This window comes from Notamacropus eugenii, chromosome 1, assembly GCF_028372415.1.
Source record: "Notamacropus eugenii isolate mMacEug1 chromosome 1, mMacEug1.pri_v2, whole genome shotgun sequence".
NCBI lineage: Eukaryota > Metazoa > Chordata > Mammalia > Diprotodontia > Macropodidae > Notamacropus > Notamacropus eugenii.
The window spans coordinates 102,332,186-102,356,425 of record NC_092872.1 but is presented as its reverse complement, the minus strand read 5'-3'; the positions used below and the strand labels follow the sequence as shown (position 1 = coordinate 102,356,425).

Sequence of the window (24,240 nt, the reverse complement as noted above, 5' to 3'; positions counted from 1 at the left end):
TTCACTTCAATTCATATGTTTTTCCAGGTTTTTTTGAAACCATCCTGCTCATCATTTCTTATAGCACAACAGTATTCTAATGAGATAATATTTGTTTAAAAAATGCTTAGCACAGTGTCTGGCACATAGTAGGTGCTAGAAAAATGTTTGTTTCCTTCTCTACTGGGCACTATGATGCAGTGGAAAGGTCTGTAGAAGAGTTCCTGGGTTCAAGTCCTGACTGTTCCTTGGCAAATCCTATTACCTCTTTCTTTCCCAGTTTTCTCATATGGAAAATGAGGAGCCTGGACTAGGTGCAGCATGATACAGTGGGGAGGATATCTGGTTTGGTTTGTATCTAGATTCCTATCCTGGCTCTGCCATTTTATTACCTGCATGACTATGGGCAAATCATTTGGCCTCTCTGGTCCTTTTTCATCTGTCATCTGAGGAGGAAGTGGAACTAGATGGTCTCTAGAATCCTTTCTAGCTTTTGATCTATGATCAGTAGGTTCCAAGGTAGCTCTAAATTCTGTACTTTTGTGTTTCCATTTTAGTTACAGGGAGCTGCAGTGAGCTGCTCTTATTGTGTGTGCTGTGGACAGAGCACCTGGCCTGAAGTCAAGAAGACTTGAGTTCATATCCAGCCTTGGATACTTACTATTTGTGTGACCCTGCACAAGTGACTTAACCCTGTTTGCCTCAGTTTCATTATCTATAAAATGAGGAGAAGAAAATGGCAAGCCACTCTATCTTTGCCAAGAAAACCCCAAATGGGTTTGTGAAGAGTTGGACATGACAACAACTCCTCCTCCTCCTCCTCTTCTCTTTCTCTCTCTCTCTCTCTCTCTCTCTCTCTCTCTCTCTCTCTCTCTCTTTCTCTCTCATAAGACTGGGTCTTATGCAACAGTACATTGGTGGGAATTGACATGATGACTTCTGGGAATAGCAAATAGGTCAGTCTGGTTGGAACACAGAGTGTATGAAGTAGAGTAAAATGAAATGTCTGGAAAGGTAGGCTAGAGTCAAATCATAAAGTTTTTCAATGCCAAGATGAAGACTTTCTATTTTATATTACAGGAAGCCATGGAAGATTCCTGAGCAGTGGGGAGTGATATGGCCAGCTCTGTGCTTTAGGAAGGTTACTAGGTAGAAGAATTAAGGCTGGATTGGAGAAGGGAGAGATCAAAGCAGGGAGATCAACTGGGAAACTTAAAATAATCTACTATATTAGCTATCCCTCCCAGGTTTGCATTGTCTACAAATTTGATAAGCATGCCTATTATATCTTTATCCACATTGGGGAGGTCATGTGATGTAGAGGAATGATTATTGCCTTTAGGACAAGAGGACTTAGGTTTGAGACCTGGCTCTGTGTAACTGGGAAAATCTCTTCCACTTTCTGAGTATTCATTGGTTTCCGTATCTGTAAATGTATATAATGATACCTGTACTCCTAGCCTCCCAGCCTTCCAGCTTTGTAAACCTTTAAGCTCCATAGAAATGTGAATTGTTACTATTGATGAAAATGTGGAAGAAAACTGGGTCAAAGACTTCTGTAGCACTCTGTAAGAGACCTTTCTAAGATGTCAATTTAGTGACCATCACTCTGTTTTTTTTTTTAGTCTTCTGCATATTTTGTTATTACACACACACACACACACACACATATACACACATTTAGTTTTAAACATTCACTTCTATAAGATTTTGAGTTCAAAATTTTCTCCCCCTCACTTCTCTCCTCCCTTCCTAATATGGCGTGCAATCTGATATAGGCTATATACATGTATAATTATATTAAAGATATTTCCACACTAATTATGTTGCAAAGAAGAATTAGAGCCAAAGGGCAAAATGAGAAAGAAGAAACAGAAAAAAAAGAGAAAATTGTATGTTTGGATCTGCGTTTAGACTCCATAGTTCTTCCTCTGCATGTGGATAGCATTTTTCATCATGAGTCTTTTGGAACTGTCTTATATCCTTGCAATGCTGAGAAGAGCTAAATCTATCAAAATGACCACCACCCTTTGTACTGAAGATTTTATAGATGACAGAGTAATAGCTTTCCTTAGTAAGTCGAACAGAGTAGGTGAGTTTGTGATTCTGGGTCCCCTTTCCAGTCAAAGGAAGCACTCAGACACTGTTCTAGTTTCCTCAGCATACATAAGTTACATGAGGATAATCTTCAGGGAAAGTGCTGTCTTGAGTTACGCTGGGTGTTAGGGTCCCATCATCACATAGCCCTAATCAAACCTGTTGATTACGGTTTCTCAGAATCCTCAGACTATTGGTACTTCTACTCAATTGATCCTGCAGAAGGAAAAGAAAAAAGAATTCCCTTAGTGTAATGGATTCTAGGCTTATTAGGAAATCAAGATGATAAAGGATATCTTTCTCTGAGAGGCAGTGAAGTTAGATAAGGAAAAAGCCTTAGACTGAGCCTCCAGTGACCTGGGTTTAAGGGTCAACTCAGTCCCTAACAAGCTGCATGACCTCTTTCTTTGGGTCTGTTTCCTCTTCCCTAACATGAAGGGTTTGGCAAAATTAGAAAAAAAATTGTTTGGCTACAACAATATAAGTAGAAGAAACAGTAAAGCAATGAAGAGAGTGCTGTGAAAATATAATGATCCAATATAGTTCTTAAGAAGACTTAGGAGATGCCACCTTTCCCATTCTTTGGAGAGGTCAGGGAACTGTTGGTATGGAACGTTGCATATAAGATCAGATCTATTGAGTGTGTTGGCTAGTTTTGCTGAATTGTTTTAAAAGTAACTCTTTGTTATAAAGGATGGCTCTCTGGGACAGGGTAATGTAAGTGATATAAAAATCAGTTATCAATAAAATATATTTTAAAGTGAGATGTTTGGATTATCTGATTTCTTTTTTTGAAAGATGCTTTTATTGATATCTTGTGGTTTTTTCCAGTTGTTTAGATTTCCAACTATGTCTCTTTTTCCCCTCTCAGAAAGCCATCCTTTATAACAAAGTATTTTTTTAAAAGAAAAAAATTTTAAAAATTTAACAAAACCAATCAATATGTCAAAAAAAAAAAGTCTTACATTACCTAAAATGGTCTACACTTGTGGACCTCCTCCATGTATCTCTGCAAATGGGAGGTATGTTTTTCTATCTTTTCTTCTGAGCCAAGTTTGCTCTTTGTAATTCTGCAGCATTGATCCTGCACTGTTTTGTGCTTATTGTTTTCTCCAATTACATTAATGTCGTCATTAGGTATATTGTTTTCCTGCTTCGCTGTGCATTAGTTCATCTAAGTCTTCATACTTCTGTGTTTGCTGTGTTTGTTCCTTATAACACAGTAATCCTCCTACCACAGTGTGTTTAGCCATCCCCCAACCAATGGGCATCTACTTTATTTCTAGTTCTTTGCTAGGACTAGATAACTTCTAACAAACCTGCTAGCTCAAGCATCCATGAATGTATGATGGGTGAAGCAGTGAGAGAAGATGCCTGGAGGAACTTTATAGTAGTTTGAAGTTAATGGAAAACAGGCAGCTGGAAGATCAGTGAGAGGGTCAAAGAGGCAGGTTATAGAGGTAGTTACAAAAAGAGTGCAACGTAATAATTTAATTTAGGGTAGGTAGGTGGTACAGTGGACAAAGAACTGGACCTAGAGTCAGGAAGACTCATCTTTATGAGTTCAGATCTGGCCTCAGACACTTAACTAGCTGTATGACACTGGGCAAGTCACTGAACACTATGTCCCTCATCTTCCTCATCTGTAAAATGAATTGGAGAAGGAAATGGTGAACCACTCCAGGATCTTTGCCTATAAAAACCAAAACAAGTCACAAAGAGTTGGACGTGAGTAAAAAAAATGAGTACCAACAACAAATAATTTAATGGTTTATTTCCTATTACCTACTATAATACAAGGGAAAGGATATTTCAATAGGAATGTATAGGGAGGAGGAGGGTACAAGAGGGGTCAGACTGAGTTCCAAATGTGGGTCACTGTAGGGCCAGAGCAGACTTTGATGTGCTAAAGTGGGGATAGGGAGGGTGGGGGTAGATAGGAACACATGATCATTGAATTACTGAGGAGGGAGGAAAAAGGAAAAAGAAGTGGGAGAAGGTCCTAGAAAGGACCTGCTTCCCTCTCACAGACCAAAGGGGTATGATTTTACTTATTTACTCTGCCCCACATTTCCTTCAATTCAACTTAATTAAATATTAATGATCCATCTATTGGGTCCTAGGTGGTTTACTAATTGCTGTATATCTAACTGTATCTTCTCCCAAAGAACTTTCAATCTATTTGGATATATAAGGCAGGGACACAATTAACTGGAGTATACACCAGAGACAGGTGCATAGGAATGGTACAAAGTACTGTCAGAGAAAGGAGGGAAAAAAGATTACCTTTAGCTAGGAAGTCAGGAAGAATTCATGTAGTAGGTGATGCCTGAACTGGACTTTGATGTAGGGAAGAATTTTAAAAGACATGGGGCAGTGCATTCCACTGGGTAATGTGGGGGCCAATAAGTAACAGGTATCTTGATATCTCTCACATGTGACATATCAGTGGTTCCTTTGATCTGTGGAGCCCCGGTGGGCCATAAGGTCACATACCAGTTTCCATAACTTGGACTAGTCATCAATCATTGTCTGTCTATCTCTCTCTCTGTCTTTCCCCTTTCCCCCACAACTCTATTTGGTAGATCCACACTGTCAACATCCAGTCAGACCCTATGTTCTGAGTTAAATAGTTTAATTAGAATAGTAAAACCATGGTGAAAAAAGCACTTGATACGCACACGAGAATTGAACATTTCAACCCCTTTCCAGATGTGAAGCTCTAAGATTCTTCTCGGACTGGTCTGTTCTTTGCTCTCTTAACCTCTGGGAGAGCCAAGGTGTAAGACTGAGCAGCTCATCCGAACCTCTTGGTGCCACTCAGGGCCACTACACGTGTTTTTGGTGATTTTCTTTGTTGCAGCTGTAATGGTGAAGAGAATGGCAGGCTTGTTGCCTCCAGGACCCTAGAGATTCTGCTCTTCATGGTGCATCTGCCTTTCCCTGAAGCCCCAGCACTGAAAAGGGGTACTCCCTAAATGCTAATGCTCTGCAGGTGTAACACTGCCTGTCACAAATCTAAGGTTAACATAGAGCTGGGCACAGGTATGGCAGTTTTGTAAAATTGGCCACCATTACATTCTCCTCTCTTTTTAACCTTTGTGTGCCACTCCTGTGTCTTGCCTCATGTCTCCAAATCAAACCGATATGAGCAGTGCTGGCACCAAAGCACATTAGGAAATATTGTGATTGTGGCATTTCTCAAGGAAACTGGGGACACAGACATCTTTTACACAAGGCAATAGGAGAGGGCGGGACAGAGGCAACAATCAACTCCAATTTGGCAGCAATAGATTGTGTGAAGGGTAATAGAAACAGCTAATGGCAATAAGTTAGGTTGGCCCTAGATTATGAAGAAACTTCAATTGACAGGCTAAGGGATTTGAATTGGAGGTTTTTGAGTAAGGTAACAGACCTGTGCATTTGGAAGATTACCCTGGCAGCTGTATGTAGGATGAATTCTAACTGGGGAAGAGACTGTAGTCAGGGAGACCATTTAGGAAGTTATGACAAGAGTCCTGGCAAGAGGTAATGAGGGCCTGAACTAGAGTGCTTGCAGTGGAAATAGAAAGCAAGGCACCAATTTAGAATATATTGCAGAGATAGATTTAATAGATCATAGGATTTTAAACTTGGAATGAACCTGAGAACTATTATGTTAAATTAATTATGCTATTAATTAGATTCACAATTTTTATAATTGGCATTTTCAAGTACTATTTTTGCTCTAAGGAAATTTCTTTCTCAACGTTTACCTCCTATGAATATATTTCCTGAAGCTGACTTAATTCTCTTGCTTCCTACTGTTTTTCAGCTTTAACAGCCATTGGCAGCATGACTATGAACACATAACTTCTCTGAGCCCCAGCTTCTTCATTTATAAGGTGGGGTTGGTACTTATTACTAGGGTTGTTTTGAGGAAAGTATTCTGTAAACCTTAAAGCACTTCATAAATGGAAATTATTATCATTATTATTGTTAAAGCAATGTCTTGACTATACCATTTAATACAAATATGCTACCAAAACTACTCATCATGGCATTTTAAGAAGCAGCATCTTAAGTTACCTGCCCATCATTTATTGAGACACTCCTTTTGGGAATTATTTATTATTTCATTCTTTATGCCTGCCATGTTCTCAATTCCTCTCAAGCAATTGTTGACGGTCTGGGGCCACCAAAGTCATAGAAGAGGGAGGAGAAGTTAAAAGATGGAGACACCAGGAAAAACCAATATACTGCCAATGTTGAGAACAAAATATTTTTATTTCTGTCAACAAAACTATAGTTTACAGTAGTATTTACTAAATAAATTATATAATTTCTCTTTTAACAAGCAATAAACTGAATCACAAATATTTCAAAGACAATATATGTACACAACATAAGGCCTTGTTATAAATAGCTTTCTCTCTCTCATTTCACTAGTCAACAGTGAAAATATCTTTATAGAAGCAAGTCTCCATAAAGTCGGTGCAGACAGGTTACAATGACCCTTGTATGAAATCAGTTTAGACTTCTAACAACATGGACTTACGTGATTATGACTTTGAAAAAAGGAGCAGAATTTATACTTTATTCACCATTTCATATTGATGAGTTTTTAAATAGATATTCAGATTACATATTTGACTTGTGCATTATCACTGGATACATGCAAATGAAATAAACACAAGAGCCAATAGGAAAATATGACTTCCAAGTCCCAAAGGGTGATTGGCAACAGTATAGAAAGTAGCTTAAATATAGTCTATGCAGGTCTTCACAGTTCAACAAGCAACAGCAAATGATAGGAACGTGTGGCTTTTTTTCACATCATTTCCGCCAAGTAAGCAGAGCTATTATTTATCTATGGTTTGCGGCTCCCCCGACATCTTTCACAGGTAAAGATAAGTCCAGTTGATTTAACCACTCTGTGTAGCAAGGTTGAGCCAAGCTGTGCCCAATAATTTTGGAGTGGAGAACAGGATTTTCAGTCACTGTGGTTACTTCTGCCCGTGTATATAGATTTTCATTTTCTCTTACTGAAAAGAAAAAAAACACAGGTATGAATCTCACTTTTTTCTTTGTAAATACAAATCCATCCTTTGCTTAGAGATTCATAGACAGATATATTCAAGCAATTTCCTCTTCATGTGTAAACCATATCTTTCCACTGGACTCAGATGACTCTGGAGGAAAGAGTGAGGCTGGTGACTTTGCACCAATCTGCCTCACTTAAATCCAATTTACTTGCAAGTCAGGACATCACCTTTCTGATGTCATGGTCCTCTTTGTGGGAAAGATGAACAACAACCTTGCCTTTGTTTGCTAAGGGAGCCTCTCTCCACCATGCCTAGAATACTCTTAGTTTCAAGCCATTTCTTAAAACTCCTGGTTTCCTTCAAGGCTCTGCTCAAGTCCCACTTTCTGTACAAAGCCTTCAGCTCCTAGTGCCTTCATCCCTTCCTCCATTATCTTGCGTTTATATTTTTATGTACTTTTATGTGTACATATTACCTTTCTTTGCTCCTTGAGCACAAAGACTGTGTTTATTTCTTTGTATTTCGGTGTCTAGCACAGTGGCTGATATCTATCTCTTAAGTACCTATTACACATATAGTAGGTATCTACTTAAGTACTAGTATTATATATCACCTATTTCTTAGGTACCTACTACACACACACACACACACATATATACACACACAATGCTGGTTGATTGTGTGTTCTTGGAAAACATATTTCAACATCACTTGAGGGTTTATTTGCTTCATTACAACTCTGTTTTGTTTTGTCTGGATCTGTGATGATTTTATCAGTGGAAATGATATTAAAGAAGCAGCATTGACAACTATTTTGTTGCTGCATTCTAAGGACCTGGGACCTTTCTATCTGATTTGCAGCTGAAATCTTCCTTATTTGTTTTCTCCCCCATTAGAATTCCTTGAAAATTGGGATTGTCTTTTCTATTTGTATTTCCAGGGCTTAGCATAGTGCTTTGTACAGAGTATGCACTTAATAAATGGTTCATTCATGCATTCGTTCATAACTGGAAGGAGACTTACTTGGGATACTATTTCTGGGGATAAAGTTAGTATGTGTTAGAATCAAAATTTGATCTTCTTGACCTAAGCGTACTTTCCTTTTTTTGGGGGGTGGGGTGGGCAATCAGGGTTAAGTGACTTGTATAGGGTCATACAGCTAGTAAGTGTCTGAGGCCGAATTTGAACTCAGATCCTCTTGACTCCAGGCCCCATGCAACATCCGCTGTGCCACCTAGCTGGCCCTAAGCTTACTTTCTCTCCACTATGTCAAATTACCTCTTTGAGGTAGTTAGTGAAAATACTACCTCCATTTCACAAACGAAGAAATACATAGGCTGAATTTTTCAAGCCTTGCCTGGTTATTCAAATGTCTTGGCTTTGCTCTAGACTTATATTCTAAAGCTAGAAATTGTTATTTTTTCCATTGAAATGAACAGATAATGCCCCAATCTCTTTTCAGCAGATTATTTCATCCTTCTCCATCAACTCTTTTTATCAGAATTGCTAAAATGAAGCTACAGTGGAGTTATTTCCCTTTTCAAAAAACAGTATGAGCCCAGGCTAAGTCTCAGAGAAGTCTAGTTTGCAGCTGGGACTCTTTCACTTATTGCCTTTATGATCTTGAAGAAGACCTCTCAGACTTCAGTTTCCTAATCTGTAAAAGGGCACCAGAAATACATGTCCTCCTTATCTCAGAGTATTATTTTGAGGATCAAATAAGATAATAGAAGTGAAAAATAGAAGGCAAAAAGTCCTTGAACCAGCTCAATCTCTGTAGTGACCTTAATGGGAAGTGAAAAGACCACAGAGTGGTTGGGGTCTAAGACTAAGAAAAAGGAAAAAAAATGACCTTAATGAACTACATATTGGAATTTTCACACCTTAAGCAGACTACATTGGCTAAGCCTATATCTTGACCATTTAGTTTCTTTTTTTTTTTTTTTAAAGAAAAACCTTTTAATATAATGACCATATTCAAGCAGAATAAATCCACACAGTGAGCATGTTTACAAATGGACGTCGGGTTTTTTTTTTTATATCTTGAGTCCATGTCCTTTCTGTCAGGAGATGGTTAATATGATTCATCAGATGTCCTCTGGAGACATGGTTGCTGATGATTTAGTTTCAAATCTGTTTCACATTTATTCCCTCCTATGGACCCTTCCCCCAACTCTTTTTCCAGTCACCTCTTCTTGTTGAACTTGTTTAAAAAAAAACCCATGTCTCCTGTTCTGTAGTTATTAGGTCATATGATTTCCCTGAGAACTCTGTTTCAGTATAAATGATTTTCCTTGTTATACTATGTCATTGTATTTTATGCGCTTAAAAACATTATTCTGGGGGGGCGGAGCCAAGATGGCGGAGTAGAAAGACGCAAATACACATAGCTCCAAACCCACAACCCATACAACATCTGTATAAAGTAACTCACGGCGAATTCTGGAGCAGTGAGGCCACAGAATAGTGGAGCGAAGGAGATTTCTGTTCCAGAGGGACCTGCAAACCTCTTGCAAAAGATCCGTTGCGCTGCAGACGCGGAGCCCAGCCCAGACCTGCCGCGGCCATGGCACCAAGAAAAGCAGATCCAAGCAGGCTTCAGGGATGGGATCTCCAGCGGCCGCACAAGTCCCTCCACCCACAGGTGACGGGGGTCGGTGAGAGGGTCTCTTTGGCGGGTCGAGAGGGGAGTGGGGTGCCCCCATAACTCAGGCCCCCCCCGGGAGGTAGAAGCTGAGAGGCAGCTGCAGACCAGGGCTCCCCAAGCAGGCAGGAACCTGGATCCATTATGGAAGGTCTGTGCATAAACCCCCTGAGGGAACTGAGCCTGAGAGGCGGCCCTGCCCCGACCTGACCACCTGAACCTAATCTCACACTGAATAGCAGCCCTGCCCCCGCCAAAAGCCCTGAGGCTGGAAGCAGCATTTGAATCTCAGACCCCAAACACTGGCTGGGAGGATCAGGAGGCGAGGTGGGGGGGAGGAGAATATTCAGAGGTCAAGCCACTGGCTGGGAAAATGCCCAGAAAATGGAAAAGAAATAAGACTATAGAAGGTTACTTTCTTGGTGAATAGGCATTTCCTCCCTTCCTTTCTGATGAGGAAGAACAATACTTACCATCAGGCAAAGACAGAGAAATCAAGGCTTCTGTGTCCCAGCCCACCCAATGGGCTCAGGCCATGGAAGAGCTCAAAAAGAATTGTAAAAATCAAGTTAGAGAGGTGGAGGAAAAGCTGGGAAGAGAAATGAGAGACATGAAGTCAAAGCATGAACAGCAGGTCAGCTCCCTGCTAAAGGAGACCCAAAAAAATGTTGAAGAAAATAACACCTTGAAAAATAGGCTAACTCAATTGGCAAAAGAGGTTCAAGAAGCCAATGAGGAGAAGAATGCTTTCAAAAGCAGAATCAGCCAAATGGAAAAGGAGCTTCAAAAGCTCACTGAAGAAAATAGTTCTTTCAAAATTAGAATGGAACAGATGGAGGCTAATGACTTGATGAGAAACCAAGAAATCACAAAACAAAACCAAAAGAATGGAAAAATGGAAGATAATGTGAAATATCTCATTGGAAAAACAACTGACCTGGAAAATAGATCCAGGAGAGACAATTTAAAAATTATGGGACTACCTGAAAGCCATGATCAAAAAAAGAGCCTAGACATCATCTTTCATGAAATTATCAAGGAAAACTGCCCTGAGATTCTAGAACCAGAGGGAAAAATAAGTATTCAAGGAATCCATCAATCACCACCTGAAAGAGATCCAAAAAGAGAAACTCCTAGGAACATTGTGGCCAAATTCCAGAGTTCCCAGGTCAAGGAGAAAATATTGCAAGCAGCTAGAAAGAAACAATTCAAGTATTGTGGAAATACAATCAGGATAACACAAGATCTAGCAGCCTCTACATTAAGGGATCGAAGGGCATGGAATAGGACATTCCAGAAGTCAAAGGAACTAGGACTAAAACCAAGAATCACCTACCCAGCAAAACTGAGCATAATATTTCAGGGGAAAAATTGGTCTTTCAATGAAATAGAGGACTTTCAAGCATTCTTGATGAAAAGACCAGAGCTGAAAAGAAAATTTGACTTTCAAACACAAGAATGAAGAGAAGCATGAAAAAGTAAATAGCAAAGAGAAGTCATAAGGGACTTACTAAAGTTGAACTGTTTACATTCCTACATGGAAAGACAATATTTGTAACTCTTGAAACATTTCAGTATCTGGGTACTGGGTGGGATTACACACACACACATGCACATATGCACACATACATAGAGACAGAGTGCACAGAGTGAATTGAAGAGGATGGGATCATATCTTAAAAAAATGAAATCAAGCAGTGAGAGAGAAATATATTGGGAGGAGAAAGGGAGGACTGGAATGGGGCAAATTATCTCTCATAAAAGAGGCAAGCAAAAGACTCATTAGTGGAGGGATAAAGAGGGGAGGTGAGAGAAAAACATGAAGTCTACTCTCATCACATTCCACTAAAGGAAAGAATAAAATGCACACTCATTTTGGTATGAAAACCTATCTTACAATACAGGAAAGTGGGGGATAAGGGGATAAGCAGGGTGTGGGGGATGATAGAAGGGAGGGCATGGGGAGGAGGGTGCAATTTGAGGTCGACACTCATGGGGAGGGATAGGATCAAAAGAGAATAGAAGTAATGGGGGACAGGATAGGATGGTGGGAAATATAGTTAGTCTTATACAACACGACTATTATGGAAGTCATTTGCAAAACTACACAGATTTGGCCTATGTTGAATTGCTTGCCTTCCAAAGGGAAGGGGTGGAGAGGGAGGGAGGTAAAGAAGTTGGAACTCAAAGTGTTAGGATCAACTGTCGAGTAATGTTCTTGCCACTAGGAAACAAGAAATATAGGTAAAGGGGTATAGAAAGCTATCTGGCCCTACAGGACAAAAGAGAAGACGGAGACAAGGGCAGAGAGGGATGATAGAAGAGAGAGCAGATTGGTCATAGGGGCAATTAGAATGCTTGGTGTTTGGGGGGGGAGGGGAGAAAAGGGGAGAAAATTTGTAACCCAAAATTTTGTGAAAATGAATGTTAAAAGTTAAATAAATTTAATAAAAAATAAAAAAATAAAAATAAAAAAAAAACAAAAACAAAAACAAAAACAAAAAACATTATTCTGAGAAGGGATCCAAGCCTGCTAAAGAGGTCCATGACACAAAAATAGTTAAGAATCCCTGCTCTACAGCACACATGTGCATGTGCACACACACATACATAATATATGGCCTAAGAATATATGCTGCATTCAATATGAGCATTTAGATGATAGAAAATAATTAAACAAATAAACAACTAAGAAATAAAATTTTCATTCATGCAGAAATTATTTTATTTGGGACTAGTTTGTCACTGGGGCAGCTAGGTGGTGCAGTGGATAGATTGCTGGGCTTGAAGTCAGGAAGACTTATTTTCCTGAGTTCAAATCTGACCTCATACACTTATCAGCTGTCTGACCCTGAGCAAGTCACTTAATCCTCTTTGCCTCAGTATCCTCATCTGTAAAATGAGCTGAAGAAGGAAATGACAAAGCACTCCATTGTCTTTGCCAAGAAAACCTCAAATGGAACCATAAAGAGTTGGACATGACTGAAAATAACTGAACAACCACAAAAATAACAAGCTTGTCCCGCACCAAGTCTTTCTTATTTCCCAGGAAGTAGTGAAATTAGATGACCAAGGAGTGAGACAATGTCACAATGAGAGTGAAGGGATATAGCCCTAGCCCTGGTCCTTCATCTTGATTTTCCCTCAGAGGTCATATTATCAATTTCTAGAAGCCGCTTTCTGGATGTAGCAATTTATAATCCCAAACAAATACCTCTGGGCTTTAAGTGAATTGGTGTCAGGCATAAGTGCTTTGTGAGACTTGAAGGTTTAGAGTTTGACTGTAATATATATTGTTTCAGGCAGAAATCTAGACAGCAATACTGGCCTTTACTCAGTATAAAATGGGATCTGTTAAATTTATAGCCCTACAGAAACATCAATTAATCTTCAGTGAAATAATCCAGTATTATTGATATAGTAGCAAGAGGATAGATGTTTAATCCTCTTATTTGTTATCTGTGTGACCTTGGGCTAATAATTTCACTTTTCTGGGGCTTAGTTTTCCCCATCTAAAAAGATGTTGCTATACACTCTACTCCTTAAAGCTTGGTATAAAGAGCAGTAGGGAAACAGGACTGGAACATGAAAAGATGTTTCACCATACGTTCACTATACCTTTTACAGATTACCATAAACACAGACCTTTGAGTCCTTACAGTATCCTGGTGAGGGCAAGAGACATTATCTCTGCATTAGAGGTAGATGAATTAGGATCCCCAGGTTAGAATCAGCCTTACTCCTACATGGAACCTTTAGAAATAGTTTTATTTATTTTGTCAACTATTTCTCAATTACAAGTACATTTTTAAACATCCATTTAAAATATTTTTTATTCTAAATTCTCTCTCTCCTCTCTATGAGAAGGCAAACAATTTGAGATTGTTTATACATGGGAAGTCATGTAAAACATACTTCATATTAGCCAAAGTGCAAAAGAAAACACAGATTCCCTCCCAGCCCCTGCCACCAAAAAAATAAGCAAAAAATGTGTGCTTCAATCTGCAGTCAGAGTTTATCAGTTCTTTCTCTGGAGGTGGATACATATTTTTCATCATGGATTCCTTGGAATTGTCTTGGTCAGAGTAGCTAAATCTTTCACAGGTGATAATCATACAATATTGTTGTCACTGTACACGCCATTCTCCTGGTTCTGCTTCCTTCATTTTGCATCACTTCATATAAATCTTCTCAGGTTTTTCTGAAGTCATCTTGCTTGTCCTTTCTTACACTACAATAGCAGAGCCCTTCTTAAATCCCCTACTGCTAGTGTTCTTCCTTCCTAAACCACTTTGTATTTATTTTGAATTTATTCTGTATGTATTTACATAATAGCACTTATATAACACTTTAAGCTTTGCAAAGCACTTTATATATTATATTGTGTTACGTTAATTATGTTAATCCTCCAAACAACCCTATGAGATAGGTACTATTATCCCCATTTTACAGGAAAAAGGTTAACATACTAAGTGACTTTTAATGAGTTATATATATAGCTACTAAAAGATTTGGACTCAGACCTTGAGTCCTCTCTAAGCATTACATCACTCTATGTACATAGTGTCTCCTTCAGTGACAGAATGCAAGCTTCTGGAGAGCAGGCTGCTTTGCTTTTGTCTCTATCTTTGGGGCCTAATATAGTGCCTGGCACGTATTATGTATTTAATAAATACTTGACTGAAAAAAAATTACACATGGAAAACAATGAGAGAACAGTGAAATATTTGGGTGGTATGAATTCTAAGATATGGGAGAGATCAGTGGGGGCTGAAGTAGAGTTACTGAATCTTTGACGTAAAGGTACTTGAAAAATCATGTAATGTAATCCTTTTAATAAATGAAGAAATAACCCAGAGGCTTTAAATGATTTGAGGGCAGCTAGGTGGAACCAGAGTGCATAGAGTGTTGGGATCTGAGTCAGGAAGATTCATCTTCCTTAGTTCAAATCTGTCCTCGGATGCTTGCTAACTGTATGACCCTGGGCAAGTCACTTAACCCTGTTTACCTCAGTTTCTTCATCTGTAAAATAAGCTGGAGAAGGAAATGGCAGAGCACTGCAATATCTCTGCTAAGAAAACCCCAAATGGGATCATAAAGAGTCAGACACAACTAAAAATGACTGAACAACAACAAAATTAAATTATTTGTCTCAAGTTCACATGGTCAATTAGTGGTAGAGTTTAGCTATAAAGGGTTCACAGAGGAAGTGGGACTTGAGTTAGATTTGAAAGGATGGGTAAGGTTTGGATTTGACTTAGCATTCTCTGCTTCCTCCCCTCCTACCCACTTACTGGTTGAATACAGTTGCGGTGGTAGTTCATGAGAGAACAGATTTAGTGTCAATAGTTAAACATCCTCAGTATGTAGAGGATACTCCTCAATGAATATATTGGGATCAGTCTAGACCCAAGTGACAAGTTTGCTTTTCTCTAGGCCCTCTCACATGATGGATTTGAGAGCTGATCCTATCATTTAAAAACTGTTAGTGTGAAAGAGGATTTTTTAATACTATTCCCCTCCTGGCGATTTGTACCCTGAGAATGTTACACGATGCTTTGGGCACCAGTGATTTATCACTCCCTGACAAGTCTACAACAGGATTTTCAGAACCCAAGTTACTTTTGCTAATTGTAAAGTTAATTTGTTACCTTATTATGTAATATATCACATAGTTCTTTTATCTTAAGATAAAAGACAGGAAAATTAATCTTTCCCCCAGCTGCTTCCCTCCTTGGGAAAACATGAAGAGGAAGAAAATCTATTATTGTTTTCATCTGAAAAGGAACACTGTCATCCGATAAGTACATTGGCCCATCTCTCATTGCTACAGAAGGGACTAATCAGATGCCAGAGACTTCCAGGCTGGGTATGAGCATGAGATGTAGCACTTGGATTGTGTAGGGGGAAGACTGGAAATAGCATTTTCCTATCACCCTCTGTCTTCTTAGAATCCTAGATTTAGAGCCAGAAGACATCTCAGACTTCCTTACTTTATAGATAAGGAACTGAGACCCAGGAGTTTTAGTGATTTGCCTGAGGCCACATAAGTATTATCAGAGATGGAATTTGAACCAAGGGTCTCTGACTTCCAAATCCAACACTTTCCCCCATTGTACCTTATTCATATTTTGCTGATATTTTGATTTCCAAAGATTCTGTGAAGGGGACACAGAAGAACGGTTCTAAAAGACCATCTTCAAACATTTAACAAGAAAAAATTAAGTATGTTCAGTCGTTTCAGTTGTGTTCAACTCTTCATGACCCATTTGGGGTTTTCTTGGCAGAGATACTAAAGTGGTGTGTCATTTCCTTTCCCAGCTCATTTACAGAAGAGGAAACTGAAACAAAGAAGCTTAAGTGACTTGCCGAGGGTTACACAGTTACTAAGCATTGGAAGCCCCATTTGAACTCAGGTCTTCCTGACTCTAGGCCCAGCACTCTATACACTGATCCATCTAACTGCCCCAGATTACACATACATACTACTATATTAACTTGTTGCTTTTTTCAGTTATTTTCAGTCATGTCTGACTCTTCATGACCCCATTTGGGGTTTTCTTGGCAAAGTGAGGTGGTTTGATATTTCCTTCTCCAGCTCATTTTAGAGATGGGGAAACTGAGGCAAACAGAGTTAAGTTAAGCCCAGGGTCACACAGCTAGTAAGTATCTGAGGCTGGATTTGAATCCTGGAAGATGAGTCTTCCTGATTCCTGGCCCAGCCCTCTAAATCCACTGGACCACCTAGTTACCTGATACCTTTTACAATGTACATTATACAAAGATGAAATTTGATCTGAGAGTTAATAGGGACCCATGTTTTAGGAAAATCACTTTGGTATCTGTGTGCAGGATAGATTGGAGAGAAAAGAGACTTGAGACAGGGAGACCAATTAGGAGGCTATTATAACAGTCCCTATGGAAGTGATAAAGGCCCAAACTATATGGTACAATGAAGCAGTGATAACTTGGGTGACAGGAAAGATGGTGGTGCTATCAATGGTAATATAGGAAGAGAGATGGATTTGGGGAAAAGAAATATAATAAGATAAAAAACATGTCACAAGTGACTCATACTTGTTCCTACTGTGTGACTCATTCTGTCCCACCCCAAATAAAGAGGGGCAGTGCTCTTCTTTACTTGTAGATCACTGTCCTATCCCACTAGCACAGAACCTACCCTCCATTAGCTCCCTGTCATAACCACAAGGTGATCTGGTACAGACGGGCAGGATGTAGAAGTGGGATTTTTCCCAGTGATATCTGGGTACTTTTGAAATTGCTTCTACAAGAAAGCCTGAGGAGCAGTTAGGTTATAACTATCCTGAATGGACAATGGCCATCTAGGAAGAGGGAAAGTTGGGACTCTGTACTGCAGAGGCAAGAGGGCACAATTGGGTGGTGTTGGGGGATGAAGGTAGGTGGGGTTGTATTAGAGACAAATCCTATAATGAGAATGGGATGTGACCCATCTTCTCACCTTTTAGTTGGTTGATCACATAGCCATGGCCCTCATTTTGGAGACCAGATAAGAAACTGTGGATGGAACCAAATGGAACCCTTGATTTTCCATTTAAGAATTCTATCTAGATCAAGCATTATCCTGGATGGTTCTTTTTCAAAATATTAAATATATTTTCCAAACATTTTCACCGGTTCTTCCTTGGTTATCTAGAAGCAGGGAGCAGAATTATGAATGAAAAGTGAGCTGGCCTAGAAATTAGGAGAATTAGGTACTAGTCCAAGTTCTGCCACTAAGGACTTGTGTTTATATTACTTTGGACCAATACACGTCTTAGCCTCAGTTTCCATATGTACAAAATTAAGTCCATTTGTACATAGACTAAGGGATTTCTGAGTTCCTTTCCAGTTCTGACATTTTCTTTGCAACTGAATGTCCTCTAGACATCTCTAAATTGCCATGTCCAAAATGTAACTCATTTCCCCCTCCAAATTTCCCTATTTTGGTCAAGTAGCTTTCCAGCTACCCAGATTGAGAGACTTGGAGTTATTCTTGACTCCTCAATCTAATTCCTTCCCTGCCCCCTGCTTAGTTTCCAAGATTTGTCATTTCTATTTCTCCAATATCTCTGGCATCCATCCTGTCCTGGGTCTAAGACACAACCCTTTCACTCTGGTCATACACAGCCACAATCCCAGTTCAGTCACTCATCATCTTATAATTGCCTTATAATTAGCTTCCCTACCTCTTTACAGCTACCAAATTGATATTCTTAAAGGACAGTTTTATCATCTCATTCTCTTTCTCAAGAAGCTTTGGTGGTTCTCTATTATCTCTAGGATAAAATATAAATGTGTCTGTTTGGCATTCAAACCTTGTCTTAATCTGGCTCCAATCAATCTTTGCAGACTAACTTCATTTGACCCATATCACACACTGTATGTTTCAGTCAAACAGGTCTATTTGTTCTTCCCCATACATACCACTCTAACCTCTCATTTCTAGGTCTTTGCCCAAGTTGTTCCTCATAATTGGAATTCATCACCTTTGCCTCTTAGAATGCCCAGTTTTCTTGAAGGCTCAACTTGAAGGCATTTGCCAGCTCCACAAGAGGTTATTTGCTGATTTTTTCCCCTTGTCAGGATGCCTCCCAAATAATCTCTATTTACTTTGTATACATTTTTATTGACTTATCTTTATACATGTTGCTTCCCTCCATTAGAAAGTAAGCTCTTTGAAGGCAGGAACCATTTCCTTTTCATCTTTGTATTGCCAGTAAGTAGGCACTTAATAGATATCTGATGAATGATAAGTCCAGTGAACAAGCATCGTTCTATATTATAGGCATCCATCCCTCCTATTGTATCATTTTTTATTTTAATCAAAATTCATATGTATTTATAACTTGATTTCTTGAAGGACTGACCTATTAGTTTTTTTAAAATAAATTCCTGATCAATGGGCTTATGATGATTTACCTGGCTGTTCCAAGTCAATGCTGTGAGATAGATACTAAATAACCTTCCTCTTTCCTCTGACCAAGTACTTTACAGGATTTTTTTTCCAGGAAAAATGAAATAATATGTGTGAAAATACTTTTTAACATATAAAGTGCTATAGACATATGAGGTATTGTTACCATTCTCCCAATGAGACTCAATACTGTCTTAAAAAATAAAAAGAGATTAGAATTTAAAAAAGCATTAGGAAGAGATTGGAAGGTCTGGGGAATCACTGACAAATGTAGAAGATTGTGAACAAGTGAGCAAGAGATAAGGGTCAACTACACCCAGGTCTATGGGATAAATGGAAATGAATGAGGAAATGAGGTGGAAGTCAGCATTGTCTGTAAAGATACAACACAGTCCAGTTTTTTTAATTGTAAAATTGGATTACTGCAAAAAAAAATTACTCTAGTTCAACAAAGCTCTGACCAAGATAAGAATCCTTGAATTAATTTATTTGAAAATCCAATGCTCTCTTATTGCTCCAATCATAACCATTCCAACCATAGTAACATTAACAACTTTCATGGATAGCTTCATAAATGAGATCACTAGCTTGACCTCACTGATTTTAGAATTCAGTCATCCTACTTATAACATGGGAATCCCATTTGGATGCTATAGGATTTGGACAGTCAGGCTCAAATTTGTTGTGATAAAGTTGTAAGTCTGTTTCTTTATCCTATTTATCAAGATTATTTTTTATAATATCTTAGGGGAGGGAAAGACCTTTTCTGAGATTACAGAGCCATTTTGGAAAATGCATTAGGCCTAGGAGTCAGGAGATTTGGGTTCTAGCCCTTACTGTACAGTGAATGAGCTATGAGCCATAGGTGAGCTGTTTCCCTTCTTTGGTCCTAAATACTTCTGTTAAAAAAAAAATAACCTAGAATCAGCATTTCTTAAACTGTAGGTTGCGGCCCCATGTGGAGGTGCAAAAAATTTGGCAACAGTAAAAGGTTTCTGAATGCATAAAGACCAAAAATTAATTAAAAATCAAACGTAATCAATCCAAAGGTGTTTCTTGCAATACTTGCCCATGCTGCATCACATAACTTCATTACAGCCTTGGTTCTGAACACAAAGCACTTTACATTGTGTATGCCCTCAGGGCAAACAATGCCAACCAATGTGGCTGAAAAGCATAAGGAGTCAAAACGTAACAAGGGGTCTTGAGTGGGAAAAGTTTGAGAAATCCTGAACTAGATGACCTCTAAGGTCCCTTCCAGCTCTGAAATTAAATGGTACAGTGGGATCACTTTTTGATGACAATAACATGAGCCATCTGGGATGATACTAGCTGGCAAAAAAATAAAAATAAAAAAGGATTCATTCCAGCACTGATACAAATTCATTACAAACCATCCCTTAAACAGCTAATAGTTTTGTGAGCCATAGCACAGATTATTGGTCTGGTCTGGAAACTCCTATAGATGGAGACTTGCAAGTCATCTGTAACTTCTTACCATTTTGCAGTGTTGTCTGAGGCACTGAGTGGTTAAGTGATAGCTAGCATATGTTGGGGGCAGATCTGGAACCCAGGCCATCCTGACTCCTAGAATGAGTATTTATCCACTACTCCAGCAATTTTCAAGTTTGGACCAAAGACCCAAGGGGGTTCTTACAATTCTGTTTGGGGAGGAGTCTGTGAGGTTGAAACTATTTTCATAACCATACTAAGATGTTATTTACCAATAAAAAACTCCTTTCTTTTCCAAACTATATAACTGTGGAAGGCCAGATTTTCTTCATATTCTTCAACAAAGATAACATATTGCAACAGATTGAACACAGAAGCAGATATGAAAATCCAGCTGTCTTCTATTAATTTAGACATTAAAGAAATTTGCAAAATAAATGAAATTATGTAACTTCTCACTATTTTTAAAAATATAATTATCTTTCCTAAAATGGTATGTATGTTACTATGCAATAGGTTTATTATCATTATCTTAACATAAATTAATAAATATTTTAAAATTGTGATGAGGAAACTGAGATTTAGAGAGGTCAAATGTCTTGCCCTAAGTCACCCAGCATATAACACAATATAGCGATAAGGCTATGGCATTTGGAATCACAGGAGCTGATTTCTAATGCCTCATCTAGCTCTGCATTTTGTGGTCTTTGCAACCTTGGGTGTGTTTTTGGCTTTTTTGGACCTGTTTTCTCATCTGTCAAATAAGAGGGTTGTACTATATCAGAGGTATCAAATACACAGGCCAATTGTAAGAACCAGATTAAAATGTAATTGGGAATCTGAAACTCAAAATTAAAAAAAGATGAATATTAAAAATGTTTGTCTATGTGTAATTGAAGAAAAAAATTAAATGCAAAAAATGCTTTTATGACTGCATAGATATAATTTATATCAAATTGCTTGCCTTCTCAAGGAAGGAGGAAGGAAGGGAAGGAGAGAATTTGACACTCAAAATTTTAAAAAGCAAACGTTAAGAAATTTTGTTTGCATGTAATTGAGAAAGAAAATTAGAATTAAATGTAAAATGTGATTGGGAAATATTTAACAAAATAAATAAAATATAACAGAACCTAGATAATGTTAATAAGTGGTTTTTCTGAGTCAAGATACAATGGAAGAGATTCCCTTGGAGTCTGACACCAATCAGAGTTTCCTAAACTGTGGATTATGACCCTATATGGCAACAGTAAAAAAAAAACCAAAAAAACTTACACAACATCAAAAATTAATTCAAAATCAAATGAATCTGAGGTACTTCCTCTTGCCCATTTTGCACTGCACAACTTCATTACATCCTTGGTTCTGAAAACAAAGCATGCACACTTTGCACTGCACATACCCTCAGGCCACACAACGCCAAGGACTGGTGCCAAAAAGCAAAAAGGGACTGTGAGTAGAAAAAGTTTAATAAGCCCTAGAATCTAGAATTCTAGATGGTGATCTGATGATTTCTCAAGTCCCTCCCTGATCTAAATCTATGATCTTACGATTTTCAAATCTATGCTTCTATGATCCTAAATAACATTGAGGAAGTAAACTCATAGGTCCTCAAGTCCCAGTGCACTTTCTTCTCTATCACGCCATCTCTATGTTTACAGAACCCCTCCATACACCAAAGTACCTCTTACCCTACCCCACCTGTGATTTCTTTCACCCTGATCCTTTTACCCCAGACTTGTGCTTGCTTTTATTCCCTCCTTCCTCTTCCCAACTTTTGTGGATCCTTGGGAAAGGACTCCCTCTATTAATGCAGAATTGCAATTTTTTTTCAGTGCTGAAGAACTGCCTTTTGGCATTGAGATGTTGCCATTGAGATGCTGAGATCTTGCCCACCTATGATGATCCCAAAGCCATTCTATATCAGAGACAGGACCCGACTATGCCTTTCTGACTTCAAATCTAGCTCTAGATTCACTGCATCATGTTGCCTCTCCCATAAAATTACATTAATCTGTTCCTTCAGTCACTTTCATTTCTCTGCTACCCTTTATCCTATTTATTAATTCACAGTAAAAATATAATCATTCTTCACATCCATCTGACATCATAACTGACATCTCTGATAAGGGAGATTAGTTAAAGGAAGGGCTAAGTGATTTTTCCTACTTGCCCTGTTATTCTGTACTTTGAAAATACATTTTGCAGAGATATATGTCTAGATTAAATGCCAATAAAATGAAGCAGATGTTAATATGGAATGATGGTTAGGTTGAAGAAAAAAGGCCTAACCCAGATATAAGACGTTAGAGAGAAAACTATCATTCTGCAGATATTATTATTACCAGATTATTATATATTATAACAAATTATTATTACTATTATTAAAAAAGCAATCTCATGATTTCCCTTACAGTTCTGTTGTCAGGCATCAAACCCATCATTCTTTTCTGTGGAATGGCTTTGCCACTCTTTTTTAATTTTAAATTTAATTTTTTTTTAATTTCATGTTTCACTTTTATGAGACTTTGAGTTCCAATTTGCCACTTTTTCCATTAGCATTCCCTTGTGTTCTATAGTGGACCAGGAAGAATTCTTAGAAATTGAAACAACTTACAGAGCTGCATTAATGGACTTTCAGTACTTCTGGCAATTTAAATAGTAGCTACTATTATCATTTCCCCTTACCAATACAGTATGCTGCATTCTTAATGCCCTAATCAGCTGTTGTCATAGCTAAAACCAATGGAAAGCATGCCTTTGGTCACAGATTAAAAGTATCATTCAAAAATAAAAATCTCCCACTATTTTAATATCTCCAAAATGATTTGTTGTTGTTTAGTCATGACTGACTCTTTGTGACCCCACTGGGGTTTTCTTGGCAAAGATAATGGAATGCTTTGTCATTTCTTTCTCCAGCTCATTTGACAGATGAGGAAACTGAGGAAAACAGGGTTAAGTAACTTGCCCAGGGTTACACAGCTAGTAACGTCTGAGGCCAGATTTGAACTCAGGAAGATGAATCTTTCTAACTCCAGCATGTCTGTACCACCCAGCTACTCCTAAATCAAAATGCTTTAGATTGCCACAAATAGAAACAACTTGAAGGTCAAGTTCTCTCTTAAGCAGTGGACTTCAGAGTTTAAGAACCTGAGTTCAAATGCTGAGTATGCTCCTTATTACCATGTTACTCTGTGCAAGTCCCTTTGCCTACCTCTTGAAGCACTGATTTCTTTGTCTTTAACATGAGGGACTTCTGTGTTAGAGGTGCAAAGAGTTCTGGATTTGGAGTCAAATGCAGGACCTGAGGGAAACCTGAGGACCTTGGGCAAATCACTTCAGCTCCATGGGCCTCACTTTCCTCATCATTGAATTCAATGACTTTCAAAGGGCTTTTCCAGATCTAAATCTTCAGATCCTAACTGGATAATGTGAAACCTGAACTGAAGCCTTCAGTGAGCTCATTAGAACTCAGACCAGCTGCAGCTGTGTGGTGCAATGGATAGATTGTAGGAATCGGGAATACCTGAATTCAAATCCAGCCTCAGACACTTACTAGCTATGTGACCCTGGGCCAGTCATTTAACTGTTTGCCTGAGTTTCTTCATTTGTAAAATGAGATTATAATAGTGCCTGTCTCATAGGATTGTTGTGAGGATCATATGAATAACAAAGTATTTTACATATATAAAGTTGTTAGAAACCTTAAAGGGCTACAGGAAGTGTTATTATTTTTGTTGTATTCTTGTTTCAGGTAAACTGAGGGAAAAATGTTATTCTAATTTACACATATATAATATACAGTATGGCCGCTCAAAGGAGATTCCATTTATTATCAGTTATATTTAAATCAACACATTTGAAATGTTTTGTTGGCATAACATTGTCCCTCCTCCCATGAATTCGACAATAATGCCCGTTCCCACTCCCACCCCTAATCTGCTGTAAATTAGGCCACTCACTACAGAACAGATCAGCTCATTCTCCAATATGACTTCCCCTGTCCTCCACTCAGCTCAAGAGAGACCATCCTGGAATTTTCTTTCCTCTTCCTCTTTCTGATTCTAGGTATCTTCACAATGCTCATAGCTCAGACACTATGATATCTCAGA

At 38.5% G+C, this 24,240-nt stretch overlaps 1 protein-coding gene across 5 annotated transcripts in view; it reads right to left on the bottom strand.

Annotated features, from left to right (window-relative positions):
• Positions 1-6,323: 6,323 nt before the first annotated feature.
• The window catches only part of PIP5K1B (phosphatidylinositol-4-phosphate 5-kinase type 1 beta), a 338,296-nt gene continuing 320,379 nt past the window's right edge, over positions 6,324-24,240 (bottom strand). For all 5 annotated transcript variants that reach the window (XM_072611031.1, XM_072611030.1, XM_072611066.1 and 2 more), the window contains one exon: positions 6,324-7,100. In XM_072611031.1, the coding sequence (XP_072467132.1) occupies positions 7,098-7,100 (3 nt within the window). In that variant the 3' untranslated portion in view covers positions 6,324-7,097. The remainder of the gene's footprint in view (positions 7,101-24,240) is intronic.